Source organism: Orbicella faveolata, unplaced genomic scaffold, assembly GCF_042242905.1.
Source record: "Orbicella faveolata isolate gen_17 unplaced genomic scaffold, um_ofav_v1 contig_25, whole genome shotgun sequence".
NCBI classification, from domain to species: Eukaryota; Metazoa; Cnidaria; class Anthozoa; order Scleractinia; family Merulinidae; genus Orbicella; species Orbicella faveolata.
Window position 1 is genome coordinate 16,006,567 of NW_028301553.1, and position 17,844 is coordinate 16,024,410.

Below are 17,844 nucleotides of genomic sequence, written 5' to 3' on the forward strand. Positions count from 1 at the left end.
GGATACGGAGTAGGTCTGTCCAGATTGATCTCGGCAACTTTTGAGCAACTTTTGGCGTTTGCAGCAACTTTTTACAGTTCTAGCCACCTCGAGCAAGTTTTGCCTTTCTGAGCAACGTTTGAGCAAAATATAGGTCTAGAGCACATATCAAGCATGAAAAAGCCAACGATTTCATAGAAAAACTCAATTTATGCGAATTTCTTGAACGTTTATCAACCTTTTGAAGTTTGAAGTTCTCTCATATCGTTCGGCAAGACGTCAAATTAACCATGTGTTTTGGTCCGTTAGACTTCAGAGTATCCTTAAATTTCACCTATATTTGCGAGCTACTCTTAAAAGCTAAGTTTCAAGCTATTTTTCTTAACCGATGTTAGCAATTATTGTGAAAAACGAAAAATAAAGCTTTTAATTAACGATTATATAAAAATATCAACATGATCGATAAATTTAGGTAGCAACTTTTGACATTTAGGCAGCAACGTTTTGGATTTTTGGCAATTTTTTAGCAACTTTTTGGTATTCCAGTGAGCAACTTTCCAGCATTTTAAGAGCACAATCGGGACAGGCCTAATATGGAGGATATAACAGTCTATTAGCAGAGCTGAAGCACTGCCGGGTGAGGGACTGAAACTGAGATTTTTGACTCACGAGTGAAAAAGAACGCGCTTAAGTTTTTGAGTATTCTTTTCAGCCTGTCATGCAGACTGCTGTCAGACCGTTGTTACCCTCTATTTTGAGATGCTTGTTTTCATTGTAAAGCAGAAAAAAATTGTATTTACATGTTTAAAACTCAACTGTGAATGTGTTATAGTTCTGCTATATCGCTAGCTACAGAGTTGTCGTTGTGATAACTATGTCGACTAGCATCGAAAATGTACAATTTCCCGCGCTTGACGCGGGTTGCACCTACAATGTAGCTCTTAACTTTGACGGTGTTGATTGGTTCACTTGTCATTTGCGTTTGTCGTGATTGGTCAGATATGATAACGACACTTTTAGTTTGACGACACGAGTCCTTAGAAAAACTTTCAACAACCTGAGTAGGACATTTTCCGGCCCGTCAGAGCTTCTTTCGTGAATATTCCTATATATCATCTTGCATTGATACCAACGTATATGGCTACTAGTCAGGGTGTAGGGTTTTTTTACATTGTTTTCCACAAGAAAGCTTCGGAGAGATGTGATGCTTGCTACATCAAAAAACTGTTCGATCTCTCGATGTTAGGTCGTGAATACAACATCTTTTTCTGTTTTCCTGCTTGTCTCGACAGAGCTGCGCAAATAAAGGCTGAGCCAGTCCCTGCCACGAACAGAAAGAATGCCCAGCCTAACTTACAATGTCCAAGCTTGTAGAAATTGGCGTCGTTCCCGCAAGCTTGTTTGAATTCAACACTACCCCAGCCTGAGGGATAAATACCACAAGATATGGCAAGAATGAAACCTGGAAAATATAAAAAAGAAGATAAATATTAGTGATTGTTTTTTTTCGAGGCGTTTGCTCCCCATTTTGCTCTGTCTTAGCCTGCTTTTTATGCCCTACAGTCGAGTGAATATATATCGTTTTCGGCAAGTCCTAGTAAGAGTATCCGATTCTTATCATCCAGTCAGAAAACGGCACGACCGTTTCGAAAGTTGTCACGTCAGCATAGCATTGCCGAGTTTTGTCGAGTATCTGAAACCCGGGGCTCGGGCGCAGCTCTCGGAAACAGAATTACTGTCCAATATTAATTAAAGGTATATACTTTCCCAACGCAGTGTTTGGCGAAGGGGTCGATGGATTTGTTGCGATTTCTTTTATAGTCTATGAAGTGACTTCTCTGACTTCTCTCAGCTCTCCAGTTCGGTAAGGCTCCTACAGTTTGAATTCCGGCCGCTTACATAAAAAATTTAAACACTATAGCTGCTTTTATAGCTTTAAAATGATCATGTACCAAGGCTAATATTTGAGAGAGAAAGGCCTCGGCTTCTTTGAAACTCTGCCATAGCGCGTGGGAATGTAGGCCTGTAGCGCGTACATACATTTTTGTTTTAGCACACTTTTAATAATAAACTCCTATTTGTTTATAGTATAATAATAATACCCGACGACGGTGCGCTGTTGATCAGTTGTGTAATTCTCATCAATGTGTAAAGAGAATTTGGTGGTTTAGTGTAATTATCGACTTAAACAACTGTACAGTTAGTTTTGTGTATGATGCTAACGGTTTTGCGATGCCAAGAAAATTCTGAGACACAAACTAATACAGTGAAACCTGTATTAAGCGGACACCCTTGGAACTCTCGTTAGTGTCCGCTTAAAACAGGGTCTCCGCTCAAAGCAGGTTCTAATATGTTGTGCAATAACAGTTAATTATTAACCATTTTGTAACACAGTGTAACAGCGTAAGATCAAAGCCTGCTCATTGCAGAATGTCCAGACAGTCAATGCATCAATCTGGAATAATCTGTTAGCTTTAAAACATCGCTGAACAATGTTAAGGGATTCTCAGCTGAACTTTTAAGCCTGGTTCACAATTGTGACATAAGCGTAGGACTAGTGAAATAAGAGCTAACAAGCACAAGCATGAGCACAAGAAAAAGAAACATGTTTCTTTTTCTTGTGCTGGCGTTCATGCTTATTTCACTAGCATTATGCTAATCTCTCAAGTGCGAACCAGGCTTAAGCGGTTAAATGCCCTTAAAGTGTCCGCTAATTGAAGATTTTGTACAACAAAATGGCTTAATATTGGTGTCCGCGTCCGCTTAACAGCGATGTCCGCTGAATGAATTATTTTAATTATTTTTTCTGAACTATTTTACAGTGAATGTGTGAAGAAAATTTAGGGACTCAAGCTGGTGTCCGCTTAAAAAAGGGTGTCTGCTTAATAAAGGTTTCACTGCGTTACAGACTTCTCCAAGTGTCGGCACTGTGATGAAAAGAGCGGTAAAGTTTATATAAACATCGTTAGCTCGATTTAGAAATGTCGTTAAACCTCGGCTATGTTAAGGATTTATAAATTGCTTTCTGGAATGTTGTTTCTGGTTGATCATTCAGTTAATTGCCTTTCAATTTGAAAATAATAATTTTCTAAAATTAACTTACAGAATTTACTTTGAAGAGAAAAGAAAAATTCAATATTTGCGAGTGCTTTGACCTTTTAAACAGCCGGCTCTTAAAAATGAAAGGTTTGCTAATCGTTTCCTTCCCTTCGTATTAAGTTGGACATATGGCATTTATTTCCATCACGAATGAGTCAATAATGGTTATGCGTTCCATGATCTTCGTTAGTCGAAACCACGAAAACGCTCGCTATTGGTGAATTGCACCTGTGTTTATTAGATCGAATATCAAAGGCGGAAAAACGAGGCTTTGTTTATAAAACAAAAACATTTCCTTTTGAACATGATATTCAGGTCAATTTCCTGTGGTAAGTGAATGACCTGCGCATTTCTTTCATAACTTGACTTTCAAACGGTGTAAATTACCTGTTTTCTAGTTCGAGCGATGTATTCTTTGTTAGCATTCGAAATTTCTCTTTGAAGTGGGATCAGATCAAAATAAATCTCATTGTTAGTTAAGCCCTTGTTAATTTTGCCGGAATTTGTAATATGTGTGTGACTTCTACCCGAAAGAACTTTAGCGGCGAAGCCATTATGCAACCACAATTGATTTCACTGAAAATAAATAGTTTGCTGAGTTTTGAATAGAATTTCGGAGAAGCAAGAAAAGCAAATGAAAAACAAAATTTCGTTTTACTCCGATCTGCTAGGAATACTGTTTTAAATGTTTAGGAGGCTATGTTGGCGAGTTTGTTTTCATGACTTCCCTTCAAGCCATGGCTAATACGGTTTACCTAAGACAAATCTTGAGTGATGAACTTCGAAAACATTTGAAGTTAATTGCGCGTGTAGTTTTACAACTTCAGACAAAAGACACGTTTCCAAAGCGATACTGTACTTGTCATTTGATAAATCATATTTCATCGTTGTAGATAAGAAGGCACTTGTAAAGCCCAAACAGAAAACCATTAATAAAGCAAACAAACCACTGATCACACGAGGTGTAGAACTCGAGAGAAGAAATTGTTCTTTAAGTACATCGGCACCTATATAATTAAATTAATTTAATTTCTGTCTGTCCATGGCGAATACTTACCAGCCAAAAATTGAAACCCTCCTCCAATTCGAGCAGAAGTTTTAGTGACAATGTCCTTTAAACAGCAGGAAAATATGGCTGTCAAAGCAACAAGAAGCAAGATTCCACAGCCGATCCCCATCATTACCGTGCAAGCTTTCCATGCTTCGGAAGGAATGTCTTGAAAACTAGCGTAGCGACCACACGCTCGCTCAAGGACTGAGAGTCCATCGTCTCTTTTTACCAAGAAGTTACAGCGGCGAAACACACCCAAGTACACTGTTGTGTTGTACAATTTTCCTTCTATCCAGTAGGGTAGAAAATATCCGCCCGAAGCTGAAAGCGCGCTTAAAACTGACATCAAGACCCACAGGAAACCAGTCGTTGTCAAATTGTGCGACATGACTGCTGCTTTAGATGGACTCCACAAGCAAATTAACACCTGCTCTTACCAGTTAGCCAGTCGAAACGTTTACGAATTCGCCTCGTCTTCTTTTGTGAGATGTGTTTGGGCTGAAAACAGCGGGAACTCCGAAGCTCTTCGGCAAGTTTTAATCACATCCGTCCATTTGAATGGGTTCTTAGGGAGTAAACATTGTGAAAATACAAAATTTCTTGCGGTGTACAACTTGACGCCTGTGAAGACGGTGACGATTACTGTCCGTCAACCGATAACGCGGTGCTTGTTTGTGTTTTCAAATCTGCTGTCAGTTGTAATTTCTAAATGGGAATCAATCGCCAATACTGGAAAAATGCGATTATGCTAATCGCTCGCCCTGGCATAACTATACGTGTGAAGTAAGTACTTAAAATGGGTTTCGTGGATGAGTGGCGGAGAAAAAAGGAAACACAAAAGTGAGGATTTTGTACAATTGTGAAAATATTGATCTGCAGATAACAGTCAGGACTGTGTTGATAGCAGCACTGCATTTCCGGTACAAGGGATTGCTTTCTCAGCGGTCATGGCAAGAATCACGGAATGATTTTGAGTTGAATCGATCACTTCTTGAATTCTCAAAACATGTCTACTTCAAAATGTATTACCACTGTGAGTGGAAATTAGCTATTGGTCACTATGGCACTTTCAGGATTATGTTAAGAGGGCTCTCTAAACTTACGGCAAAAGACTTCTGAGATTAAAAAAAAAATAGCTGGCAAAGATCGACTGAGATTTAGAAGGATTTTAAAACTCCTTTCCGTTCTCAAGGAAATTTCGAGAAATTTAAGTTAAGCCATTGAGCTCCTACCTATAGAATCGTACTTAGAATTTTTCTGACTGAAACTCTTCACTCTCTAAATCCCACTCAGCTTAACCGCTTAAAAAGTCATATGGCTTATACGTTGGTAGGTTGGAAAACCAGGAATTCGGAATTCGGAATTCGGAATTCGGAATCCGGAATTCGGAATTCGGAATTTTATTAAAAAAAATAAAAAAATAAATTAAAAAAATAAATAAAAAAAAAATAAAAAAATAAATAATAATAATAATAATAATAGTAATAATAATAATAATAATAATAATAAATAAATGTAAAGAAAAAATAAATTATTAATTTAAAGTTATAATAAAACCTAGAATCTGAACTCTGGACTCTTGCGGCTTGACAATCAGACGGTTGCAGTTGAGTCACGATATGTGGTCACGCAATACCTTACTTTTAAATTATACAAAAATATACAGAAAACAAGAAAAAACCTTAACAAGAAACACCCTCACATTCCCTGTACTTTGTTCTTTGTTTCTGAGTAAAAGGTGTGTCACACAAGAGATTTGAAGCTTTGTTAAAGAAGTTATGAATTTGGACGAGAAGGCATAGTGATTGGAATTCGGAACATTGGCTTTTTTAAAAAAAGGTTTAATTGTTCTTTCTTTGCATGATAGTATATTGTACATTGAGTTTTCTTGTCTTCAATTATTCCTAGCGGCCTATATTAGTAACGCAATCCTAAATAGTTAAGCTGGCTGTCACGCTATTGAAATATCGTTTCTCCGAATCTCTCCCACAGCTCTTGTGCCATGGCATTAGAAATAATAAGTCCTCCCTCCATCCTGCTTAACAAAGATGTTAAGTGAGATATTGTGAAGTCGTGGTTACGGTTCTTCAGACAGGGCAAGTTTATGTGGTAGTAGTGGTTTTGAACTCTTGACATTCTCCAGCACTTTGATCCATCTTCATAAACAAATGGATACCAGTCACTCTCTTTCCGCCCAATTACGGCAACAGAGTCGATAGTGTTTTCCGGTAAATCCTTACGAAAGAAACCCTCACACCCTTTATTATTATTATTATTTATTATTATTATTATTATTATTACTATTATTATTATTATTACTATTATTTATTTTTTTATTTTTTTTTTATTTATTTTTTTAATTTATTTATTTATTTTTTTAAATAAAATTCCGAATTCCGAATTCCGAATTCCGGGTTTTCCAACCTACCCTTACACGTTTCAGGAGAGTAGCTCATGCGCTCTTATGTTAGAAGTGTGTCTGTCAAAATATTTATTGAGGCCTTGCTAATAAGGAAAAGTACGAGAATATTTCATCATTGACTGAATAGTCTATAATACATGTACTCAACAAGATCCAAGAAGCTTCCATCATACACCGTCCTGAACCATTTGGACCTCAGTTCCGTTTGTCCATATACTAAATTATTTATTATTATGTTTTTAAAGCATGCTGTACACGGCTGTAAAATGGACTCCGCAATCTTTAGCCGTATGGAGAGCGGAAATTCCCAGCCTGAGTATGTGGGTACCAAATCCATCCGCACACGATCGCCAAGTTCCTTGGGTTGAGTCTGGTGATGTCATCTTGTAGATGTTTGTTGAAATGACACTTGGTTGTTGACTTTGACACTATAGAGCATATAATATGCTTTGTGTCTCACTAATTCTTGTGTATGTCGTATAGTTACTCGGATAAGTACGGTGTCTCGCAGTTGACTTCTAAGCAGCGGGCGACAAAAGGTCACCAGCGACGCAGACCGCTATTTTCTCCTTGCTCTCATTATAAACTGTCCTGTGGTCAACTCATGAAATCCCTCCTTCCTCCTAAAGCGTTTTTGACTATGATTCGGGGTTCGGTGGAATACGTGGAGTGCGGGGTGCGGGGTGCGGAGTGCGGAGTGCGGAGTGCGGAGCTTAGAAAATGCGGAGTGTGGAAAATGCAGAGTGTGGAAAGTGCGGAGTGTGGAAAGTGCGGAGTGTGGAAAGTGCGAAGTGTGGAAAGTGCGGAGTGTGGAAAATGGGGAGTGTGGAAAGTACGGAGTCTGGAAAAATGTTCTTTAAAGAACGCGAAGCATCACTGCATTTTAAGACGCACAGGGTTGGGATGGTAACAGGTGTTGGTAAAGTCTGTGCTGTACAACAAAGCCCCTGTGTTGTCGTCCCTGCGTACTACACGCCGATCCACATGCGTGACCACGATGTTGTGTGGTAGCTGACGAAATTTTTTTGCAAGCATGTCACCGCATCTGTAGCCGTTTCAAATTTGTGTGTTACATTGTTTTAAATAATAAAGCATTGCAGTTGTTTCCCACGTGCTTTTAAGCCCTCATTGATGTCCGCGTGCCAGAGCGCCAGATTGCCATAATTGAAGGTCATCATGGCTTTTAAAATACCACTTGTTGGGACTAAATCGTTCTCAAAAGGTTACTTTGAGGGCCTACCCAACTTTGTCTGGAGTGACGTTAAGGATAAAGACGAGATTGGCAAGGGAAGTTTTGGGTCAGTCATGAAAGGAAATTGCATTCGTAATGGCAAAGTTGTTGTTGTCAAGCGATTTTTTAGAGAGGGAGATTCTCCCTTAACCGATCTTTTTGAGCCGTTGCTAAGGAAAATTTATTCTCATATAACCTCATCATTTTAAGTCACTTCAGAGTTATTTTCATGTGTTTAAACTTTTCCATGATCAGCAACACTAGTGATGACGTCATCAGGCCACGCCCATGGTCATGTGACTGATACTGAAAAAACGCAAAGGCTCCCAGACAAATTACTTTAACGGAATTTTTTTCATCGATTTGATATTTTAATTTAAATCCTCATTACGCTATGCATAGATTTTGTTTCATTTCTAAAAGGTCAGATTTTGAGAGAATTTCAAAATATTAAAAAGTTCGTAATTTTCTGAAGAAAGCATGGTTTTGAAAAAGGAATGCAGAGCTATGTTTCCAACGTTGGCTTTAATCGAAATCCGTCAAAAAAGGCTGGATTTAATGAAAAACCGCGTTTCCTTTAGCATTTAAAGAAACCGGAAGTGCGCCCGATATATATTGGAAGTGACCCTATCAGCGCGTGCGCAGTTTCCACTACCAGCACACCTCGGTAAGATCACACAAAGCCACACGGAGTTAGTTTTTCTCTTTCTATTGCTCTTGTTTTTCTGTCTTTCTCTTATTTTGTCTTCGCTTGTACTTTTTTTACTTTGCATTTTGTGAAACACAAAGAAAAACATCTAAGATGTGAGCGAATTTGGAAGTTATCGAGTTATTTTTATTTTCTGCGCTGAGGGTGAAGTGAAATTTCACCTCCTTAGCAACGCGCACGAGCGCGCGCATAAATCGGTTAATGGGCCCTTATGGAACATTGCTAAGGAATCAAAAATGCTTAAAAGCTTGTGCCATCCGAACATTACGCAAAACCTTTGGCAATAATGATGGAGTACGCAAAAGTTTACACACGCCTCGTTTTCCACACTCAGCATGGACATTACATGGAATATCCATCTGATGGAAACTGAAATGGCAAATTGAAGTTTTCTACACATTTTCTACACTCCGCATCTTCCACACTCCTCATTTTCTACACTCCGCACTTTCTACACCCCGCACACCGCACTCCGCACTCCGCGTATTCCACCGAACCATGATCCGGCCAGCAAAGCCGAACACAGATTTGTCAAAAGAGACCTTTTGTTTCTTTTTCCTGTCCACCAACTTCAGAACTAGCAGTACACGGCTGGCGTTTTCAGTCCTAGTCCGTGTTGGGGAAACTAACCAAAGTGATTGCAAGCCTGGCGTTACTGGGAAAGGTTTGAGAGAAAAAATAGAGCGTGATAAGAGCTGGTACACTCTGTACAATCTTTCTCAACAACGCCATTTTTCTTCCAACCTATCCTGTTCCAACAAGATCCTGAGAAAACTGGGAGGCATCTGGTCGCGGTGTTTCACCATGGAGAGATCATGACCTCTTACGTGACGAAGCGTTTCGACGTGGCTTCAAAATGGCGGTCGGCGAGTTCTTCTTTACTCCGTTGGTCCTCTTCATCGTTCCAAAATACTGCCACGATGAATTCTTTGTCAACTTTAACTTCTTTCACGGTATTTAAAACATCGGATTCACAAATTTCTGTTTGAATTTCGTTTTTGAAACGCCATTTATTTAGCATTACTTTTGAATGATTTTCGAATTGACCTCTGATTGATTGTTAGACGGGATCACTGTATTTGATTATTGCTACGTTTTTGTTAAGGAGATAGTGTTTATATTCATATTGCAGTTCCTTGTCTGAAGATTGCAATTAGCAAAACTTTAGGCTATGGCATTGTCGTTGGATCAGCAATGAGTGAGTTAAAAAAAATATTTTGTTCAAACTTCTGATCATGCATGCATTGATCTGATCTTTTGTGTAAATGTCATCGGCTACCCCCGGGTTTGATCCCCAGGCTATGTGTTGGGACGAACAAGAAGATTACGTGTGTAGGGGACAAATTATTTTAGACTTTTGAAGAGCAGTGGAGGGAACTTGGAAGACTGTTTGATGAGATTCAAAGGTGCCCAGGGTTCTCAATAATTTAGGGAGCAGAGGGCTTGTTTCCCGAAGTAGACGGCTGATGCCAGTTGGAGTGCTAAAGGGACAAGCCTCTGGGGAGGTCTGGGGGCATGCTTCCCCAGAAAGTTTTAAATTGAGAGGGTCTGAAAGGCTATTTTACCCATTCTCTTGGAGAAATTTCCTAAAAAGGTTTCAATTTTGTAAAAGGTCAAAATGCCAAGAATATATTAAGGGTGCAAAGACTTTTTTCAATTTCTATCCTACAGCACTGGTGTAATTGAAAACATACACAACACCCTGGTCCCATGCCCCCTCTCTAGCTACAGCCTTGGCTATGCTGAGACAGACAGTCAAGGTTCAGTTGTGTTTCCAAAAACTTGTGTTTTCCCTAAATTACTCTTTACAATTTACACATGTATTATTTAAGAAATAGGAAACATGTGCCGTGTTTCTATCAAGTTACAGAAATATGAGTGGAAGTCTGGGAGAACGAGAAATGCTGTGGAAACACGAGCTGCAGGCGAGTGTTTCGACAGCTTTTTTGAGTTCTGCCAGACTTACAAGTGTTTCTATTAAACAATTAGATTATGAGCTCGAGATTTCTCTCGCATGATAGTTTTAACACAAATCTATTAGTCGTTCAAAACTTGATCTAAACCCTCTTCACAGACACTTTGAAAACGCCAAGAAATGGCTGTCATTTTGTTAACAAGGGCATGCTGCTGTGCTACTCACTATCTACCACAGAATAGATAGTGAGTAGCGTAGCCAATCAGAGAACGGCATTTGTGATAGAATGCTAGTTTATTTATACTAAAACTTGATAGAAACTCAGAGAGCATGTTTTCTATTTCTTTTAGAAAACACCACGATGAAAAAAAGGAAAACAACTTGTTAACTTTGATTATCAAAATGTAAATTCTCTTTGCTCGCGCCATCATTACGTCAACAGCTTGTGCTAGTTCTGTGTTTCTATCGAGTTGTAGAAACATGATTTTTAACCAATCAGTGTGCGTATATTCTTAGGACTCTTTTCTAATTCACAAATAGTAGGCGTCTCAGAAATTGAAGAAGCCGGTTTTTTTAGCTGGTGGCCAACACCTAATGAGAACCCTGGGTACTTTGTATTGCTTGAAGAAGAAAAAGTTGCCTAGGGTATTTTACTTTGTAAGATTCTCCTGTCACTGACAAAAATCATAAGTGCTGCCCCACTCTTACTACAATCTCCCTCCCCCAACCTGGTTGGTCATGGTTGTCTAGAGGGTAAGCTGGTGATATTTAAGCATTACCCAGGGGAACTTGAGTTGCACCTGATTTCCCAGTGTCCCAGACTGTGAGGCAAATCAATAAGTTTACTCATATGCGATATACAACCTGGGATTTTTAAGAATCATTCTATGAGTGTACGTTGGATATGAAATGGTAGAGCACCAACGAGGTGCAAAGCACTGAGGTGGTGATGATTATCTGATATCCAACAAGTGCAAGTGGAATCATTGTTTTATTAAAAATGTGCCCAAAATATAGAAACTAAAATAAAATAAAAATAAAAACGCCCTCCAAATGCATATGTCAACCATATTTGTAGAGCATGGTGTAAGTGCTTATGAATATACCACAATACCCAAGCTAATGAAAACTCTTGAATTTGCATTATCCAATGATCCAGTTTTTAATAATGTGGTATATTTTTTTTGCAGTCAAAATCCCTCAGATAATCAAAATTCTACAAGCTTCTAGTGTGGAAGGTCTGAGCTTATTGTCCATTCTTCTTGAGTTAGTAGCAACGACTACTACTGCAACATATAGTTTTGCTAAGGAATTCCCTTTCAGGTAAGTATATACTTACGTAGCAACATCGGGTTGTAAGAGAGTCTTTATTATTAGTCTATGAGAAGTCTGTCTTTCGGTCAGCAGAGAGCCTGTTCGTAGGCTACCTCTATCGGTAAAACAACACTTTATGCCTTCTACTTGTTCTTATGTTATTCTTAGGAGAAGCCTTTGCAGTCTACATGGTTTTGTTTTTTTTAATTTAACAATTTTTTTTTATTTCTTTATTTTTATACATTGACAATAATATTACTGTTACAATCACATTTACTGGACGCATTTACACTAAAAACACGAAATAATTAAATAGATAAACAAATAACTAAATAAATACTATAATGGTAAAACACTACAGTAAATAAATAAATAAATAAATAAATAAATATATATATATATATCTATAAGTAAATAAACAAATAAATAAATAAATAAATAGATACACTTAAAAAAATAGGCAAAATAAGTAAATGAATAAAGTGCAAGAGACAGGCTGAAAAAACTTTAAATTGATGCTCAGTTAAGGAGAGACATTGTTTTGCCCCATTTTTGTAGTGCTTATGGCGCCTGTCATTTCTCTTGGCAATTTTTCTCTCTATGTGATAAACCAATTTGATCTTTCTATGAAAACTCTTAATGCTGGTTTAGTTTCGTTCAATTTACATTTATAAATAAATGATTTAGCAATGAGTATTAAGTGATTCAAAATAGCAAAGTCTTCATTGTGATTGATTAAACATGCCAAACAGAGTATTAATTAGTGTTAACATTTCCATAGATATGTTTTGTTTAATAATCCAAGGCGAGAATGCAAGTCAAAAGTTTTCTGTTATATTACAATGAAAGAGTAAATGTTGGAGGGATATTTGTATTCTTTCTGCTGAAACATGCTCAAAGGCAATTCAATCATTTTAAAATGGAACAACTTATTACTGGTGTATACAATATCGTTCAGTAATTTATATTGGAATCTCTGTGACGGGAAACAGTAACCCGTTTTGGCCAATCCCCTTCCATTGCAATAGAATGTTATTCATGTTGTTGCTCAGATTGTTTTTCTTTACATTTCAGTGCTTGGGGTGAAAGTTTGTTCATGTCAATCCAAACATGTCTCATGGTGGTCATGTACTTTTACTATACCAGCAGACCTTTGCCTGGTGTTGTTTTTCCTTTCCTGTATGGTGGCATTTGTTATGTGCTAGTGTCTGGCCTAACTCCAATGTCCTTCTTGGTTCAATTTGTTTCGCTGAACGTTGTCTTTCTAGTGATAAGTAGGGTGAGTATAGTTCCCTGAGCAATTTTGTTTGTCCATGTAATCTTACTCACTTGTACTCTTGAGTTGATACACTTATCAAGGATTTACAATTAATTGAGATTTTAGTTTTTGTTGTTTAAGGACGGTGCCTACTTAACTTTTGTTAGTGCACACATGTTTTGCACATCACGCAAGGCATGGTTTACCACCAAGCACTCGCTAAGGTTGGCATTGATGTAATCAACTGCGCTACCAAGCGCATGACTAAAATGAAAGCAAAATTTTTGTACCGTGACCAAATCAAGTTTAATGAACCTGTACTACAACCAGGAATACCAGAATAGCAGCGTATCGCTAACCACTAACTGTTAACGGCTTCCAACTTGAAAACTAGCTGTTATCTGTCAAAAATTATACTGAAATCCAACTGAAAACATCTACCTGCAGATGGCATAGTGTGTGCGCAAAACAAGCTCGAGAGACACAAGTGTTTTACTTACTGGGGAGGTGACAGGAAAAAATGTAATGGGCACTGTAACAGTTTTCAGAGAAGATGAATAACTTTAAAAAACATGTGGTTACCCCTACATTTTATGTTATGAAATGAAAGTGGCAAGCCTATTCAACATGGGACTAGTTTTTAGTTGTGAGAAAAGGCTACATGTATTGAGACTGTATTTTAGCTGAACCAGAGGAAGGCTGTCAGGGATGCTAAAAGCACTGTTGTAACGATTTTGTTATTAAAAACATATCAAAAATGGTTTTTATGTTACCATTTACCATGTAGTCTTAAGATCTTTATAAATGTGTTTGCTTTTCTGTTTGTAAAGGCAAATTCTAAGAAAATCTGTAAAGAAATATCCTTTCCTTCTTTTTTCAGAAAAATGCTGATGTCGGCATTTTTTGTTGAGATTCAAGGTTAATTATCTCAAAAAAATGCGTGGCTACGCCCATTTTTCTTAATGGATTCCAATAGTCCTTGCAAAGATATACTTTCCACATGGTCCTAATGTGGTGCAAAAACCTTTGTATTTAGTAGGCACCATCCTTAAAAGTGGTTTTCTTTGCTATTGTTTTGTGAAGTTCTAGGACAGGAAATAGAGAGCTTAATTAGCACAGACCTTTTTAGAGGCAGAGGTTAGCCTGGAGTTGTTTTTTCTGTCCTTGGTGTGTATTGTTGACCTTTCATTAAAAAGGTTGTAAAGCCTAAAATGAGAGATTTTCAACTTATTGGTGGGGAATGAAAACGTGCCTAAAGCAGGAACATGAACTTCTGGTTGAATTCTGTGTTTCAAAAACGTGTATGCACAAGCTGTCTAATTCAAACAGAAAACCTCACTGAAAAATTAACGTGAAACTAACATTCATAGGGATACTGGATTAATTAGGTTAATCCTAGGGTGGGGGTCTCCCATATGAAAAGGTCGATGATGCTTGTCGAAAAATTTGAATTAAACCCTAAAGAAGACCAATCTGGGCAGTGCTTCAACCTGCAGTACAGGCGGATTAGCGGGCTCTGGCACGATACGGCAGATTAGTGGGCTCTAGTGCGATACATGAGCGCGCGTGAAGTGTGAGGCGAGAAAAATCCGCCTGTAGTCACACCATTGTTTATGCTCTACCGCCCAGTTGAAATGATTGGCATGAAAGAATGATAGAGAACAAAGCAATTCAATTTACTGGAAAAATTCAATTTACTGAAAAAATGTCGCAAATAACCAGTTTACAAATGTATACATGACACAAAACAGTCAACAGACATGAACATCTAGATTTAGCTAAATTTAAATCATGCTGTGCCAAAATGAACAAAGGAGATATAAATCTAAACATCGAGCTCAGGAGATGAAAAACTCAAACAAATTCAGGATGGAAGAAACATAACTTTGACAACACAGAACGGATCTCTAAGACTACAGCAGTCTCTGGCGATGCCAGACAAAGCTAAATATGATCCGTGGTGAACAGCCATATAGCTTAACACAGTTTTAATTTAACAACTGGGCATGGCGTCACTATAGAATGCAAGTAATCAACATTGATGATCACTGACTTTGTCCCTCCAGAGCGAATAATTAAAGAGATACATTTCTGCAATAAACATACATTTCTGCAATAGAAATGAGGCAAGACAAACCACACTACTCGGCACATGGCAAATTACAGAGGTGTCAAACTCTACAAAGCAATAGATAACAGCTGAAACTATGCAGAGCTCTGACCTCCAACAGTCCAATGGCTCTACTCTACTTTAAAAAAAATCATCCTGATAACACAACATTAGGTGCCCTTCAAAAACAAGAAGAGCAAAATAAAAGGTTGAGACGCTGGAATTTATGAGAGAACGGCAAATGTAGAAATGTCACGAGCCATAGGAGTCCATGTAGGCCCGTCACCCAAATCAAACACATTTTGTTTCTTCTTGCGTCTGACATCACGTGGCTTAAAGCAACCAATCAACAAAAACCGTTCGCCAGGCGAACGGTTGGAAGAGCATAAACAATTATGTGACTACAGGCCGATTTTTCTCGCCTCGCACTTTGTGCTCGTTCTTGCACTTTGCGCACGCTCGTGTATCGCGCTAGAGCCCACTAATCTGCCTGTATTGCAGGCCAGCCTAAAAACGGAAATAAGGGAATTTGTTTAATTATTATTTCGTCGTGTGGACCCTTAAGATACTTTGTCAGCTAAAACAAACGGCATTTTAGCATGAACAAGCTAAGTGAGACCAGAATCCTTGGTTGATACCCCTTAGCGAGATGATTAGCATCCCCGACCTTTTCATATGCCTTGGGTGCCCCCCCCCCCCCCCAGGGGTTAATCATGCTTTGAATGACTGAGTACCAGGTGTGAGAGAGGTGAACCTGTGAGAGTTCAGTGCCTTGTCCAAGAACACAAGTGTAATGATCTCAGCTGAACCTCTACATCTGGTGTCCTTTCATCAACCATTACGCCACTACACATGTCAGGTTACTAAGGTGTAGACTATTGCTTACATTTCATTTCTCTTATAGCTATTACAGATAGTCGCCAACTTCCGTAATGGCCACACAGGCCAGCTTTCGTTCATCATGGTACTGATGCTGCTCCTAGGGGCAACGGCCCGCATCTTCACCACAATACAGGAGACTGGTGACAAAGTCATGCTGGTGACATTCCTTGTTTCTACAGCACTGAATGCAACCTTAGTCTGTCAAGTTCTCTACTACTGGAACGTCAAACCTGATGTGAAGAAGAAGGAAGCTTAGTCTTAGCTAGTCTTTCTTCTCTTAGTGTGTTTTTATTTTTTGATGATTTCTAGTGTAAGCATTGGTCTGCACAGTTGTGCAATTGACAAAGCATAAATTTCAAGCAAGTCTTGAAGAGCTTGAGAAATGTTTGCTCGATTTATAAGGGTGTGGGGGTTGGGGGCAATTATAACTAGTTTATGAATCATAGTTTGGATGTGTGTAGTTGTTTCATAAATGTATTCTGTAGGTTTTGTCTTGTTATTCTTGTACAGAGTTGAAAAATTTGCCAGATCTCTGCTGTCAGTGGTTTCTTATAACATGAACTTGGAAGTTTAAAGCCTAATGAATAATCATAATGTAATTTACTTGCAACAGTCAAGGAACAAGTTACTGTCTTTACTTGCATGTACTGCCACAAGTCAGAGTCAATCTAAAATACATAGGGTAAACAAAATTTAGGAAGGAGTGCATATTAGTGATGAGCTATTTTATTGCAATAAAATAATGTACCTGAGGTTTTTTGGGTGGTTTCTATTTTAAATAAAAGTGATGGTTCTCAAGTGTGAAATTGGTGGTGTATTGTTACTTTTTGTTTTCACAAATGTTCCATATTCGAAAAGATCAACACATGACCAGTAGCACTAATGTTCTGCATTATTGCTGTCATGTTAAGTCCCAGGGGGGTCCCCAGGGGGACCCCAGGGGGACTCCCATATAAAAAGGACAGTGGTGCTCATCGGAAATTTGGAAAAGCACTCCTAAGAGGTACCAAGATCCTGTTTTCTGGGTGTGGCTTGAAATATTTTTCACCCCTAAGAGATAACAGTTCTAAAAAAAACACATTATCTCCTCATTTATTTCTTGGCTCCATATCCTAAAAGGTAGCACAGAAGCTGCTGCTGTGGACCTTTTGAGGCTGGACACCACAAGAGCTACCAATACTGCATTTTTAACCCCTGAAAGTTACGTCTAGCACCCCCGCCCCCTGAGGTTAAGTCTGTGAAGGGATTATTGGGTAAACAATTGATTCTTTGAAATGACGGAATATTTGGATTGAGGATAAATGTGGGTTCTTTAATTTGGGGGAAGTTTTTTTCACAAGTAAATGTTGGTCCCTTGTGCCAAAAACATAGTATAGCTACTTAAAGTAACCAAAATTTCCTTCAAAATATGCTCAAATCATTTCCCAAGAAATTGAAACATGATCTACACGTACAAAGTAACCTTTTTCTTTTCAAAAAGAATACAGAATGGCTAATTCCATCTATGAGCATTGACTTAATCCATCAAGTCCTGACAAATCTATGAAGGTTTCAAATATGGGAAAGGAGATCTGGGACTTACGTTATTGTAGCTGTGAAAAGACCAGCCTGCTAGTCAATGAGGTGATGCCCTTGAAAACTTAAATTTATCTTGCTCTCGTTATTTTGCTTTTTGTCAGGAAGACATGATCAATTTGTGTGGACAGTCAGCTGTAATATTAACAGTAAGACAGCCAAATATTGCATGACACTTTCGATAGACAGGCAGAGGGTATCTCCATTCGATCCGATTTCCATCCCGTAATCAGCAGTTTAAAAATTCTATAGCTTTACCATTATAATTTAGCGAAAGTCAATTTATGGGAAAATGACAA

At 38.3% G+C, this 17,844-nt stretch overlaps 2 protein-coding genes across 2 annotated transcripts; one reads left to right on the forward strand and one right to left on the reverse strand.

The window, feature by feature from the left end:
* Window positions 1-742: 742 nt before the first annotated feature.
* On the reverse strand, window positions 743-5,061 carry LOC110052712 (LHFPL tetraspan subfamily member 6 protein-like). The gene is made up of 2 exons (XM_020758872.2): window positions 4,136-5,061; window positions 743-1,441 (listed from the first exon to the last, which is right to left on the reverse strand). The coding sequence occupies exons 1-2, from the start codon at window positions 4,515-4,517 to the stop codon at window positions 1,191-1,193; spliced, it is 633 nt and encodes a 210-aa protein (XP_020614531.2). The 5' UTR covers window positions 4,518-5,061; the 3' UTR covers window positions 743-1,190.
* A 4,240-nt stretch (window positions 5,062-9,301) lies between these two features.
* On the forward strand, window positions 9,302-16,776 carry LOC110052899 (mannose-P-dolichol utilization defect 1 protein-like). Its single transcript, XM_020759090.2, has 5 exons — window positions 9,302-9,444; window positions 9,624-9,689; window positions 11,597-11,729; window positions 12,795-12,999; window positions 15,993-16,776. Exons 1-5 carry the CDS (start codon window positions 9,348-9,350, stop codon window positions 16,224-16,226), a joined length of 735 nt encoding a protein of 244 aa, XP_020614749.2. The 5' UTR covers window positions 9,302-9,347; the 3' UTR covers window positions 16,227-16,776.
* Window positions 16,777-17,844: the final 1,068 nt, after the last annotated feature.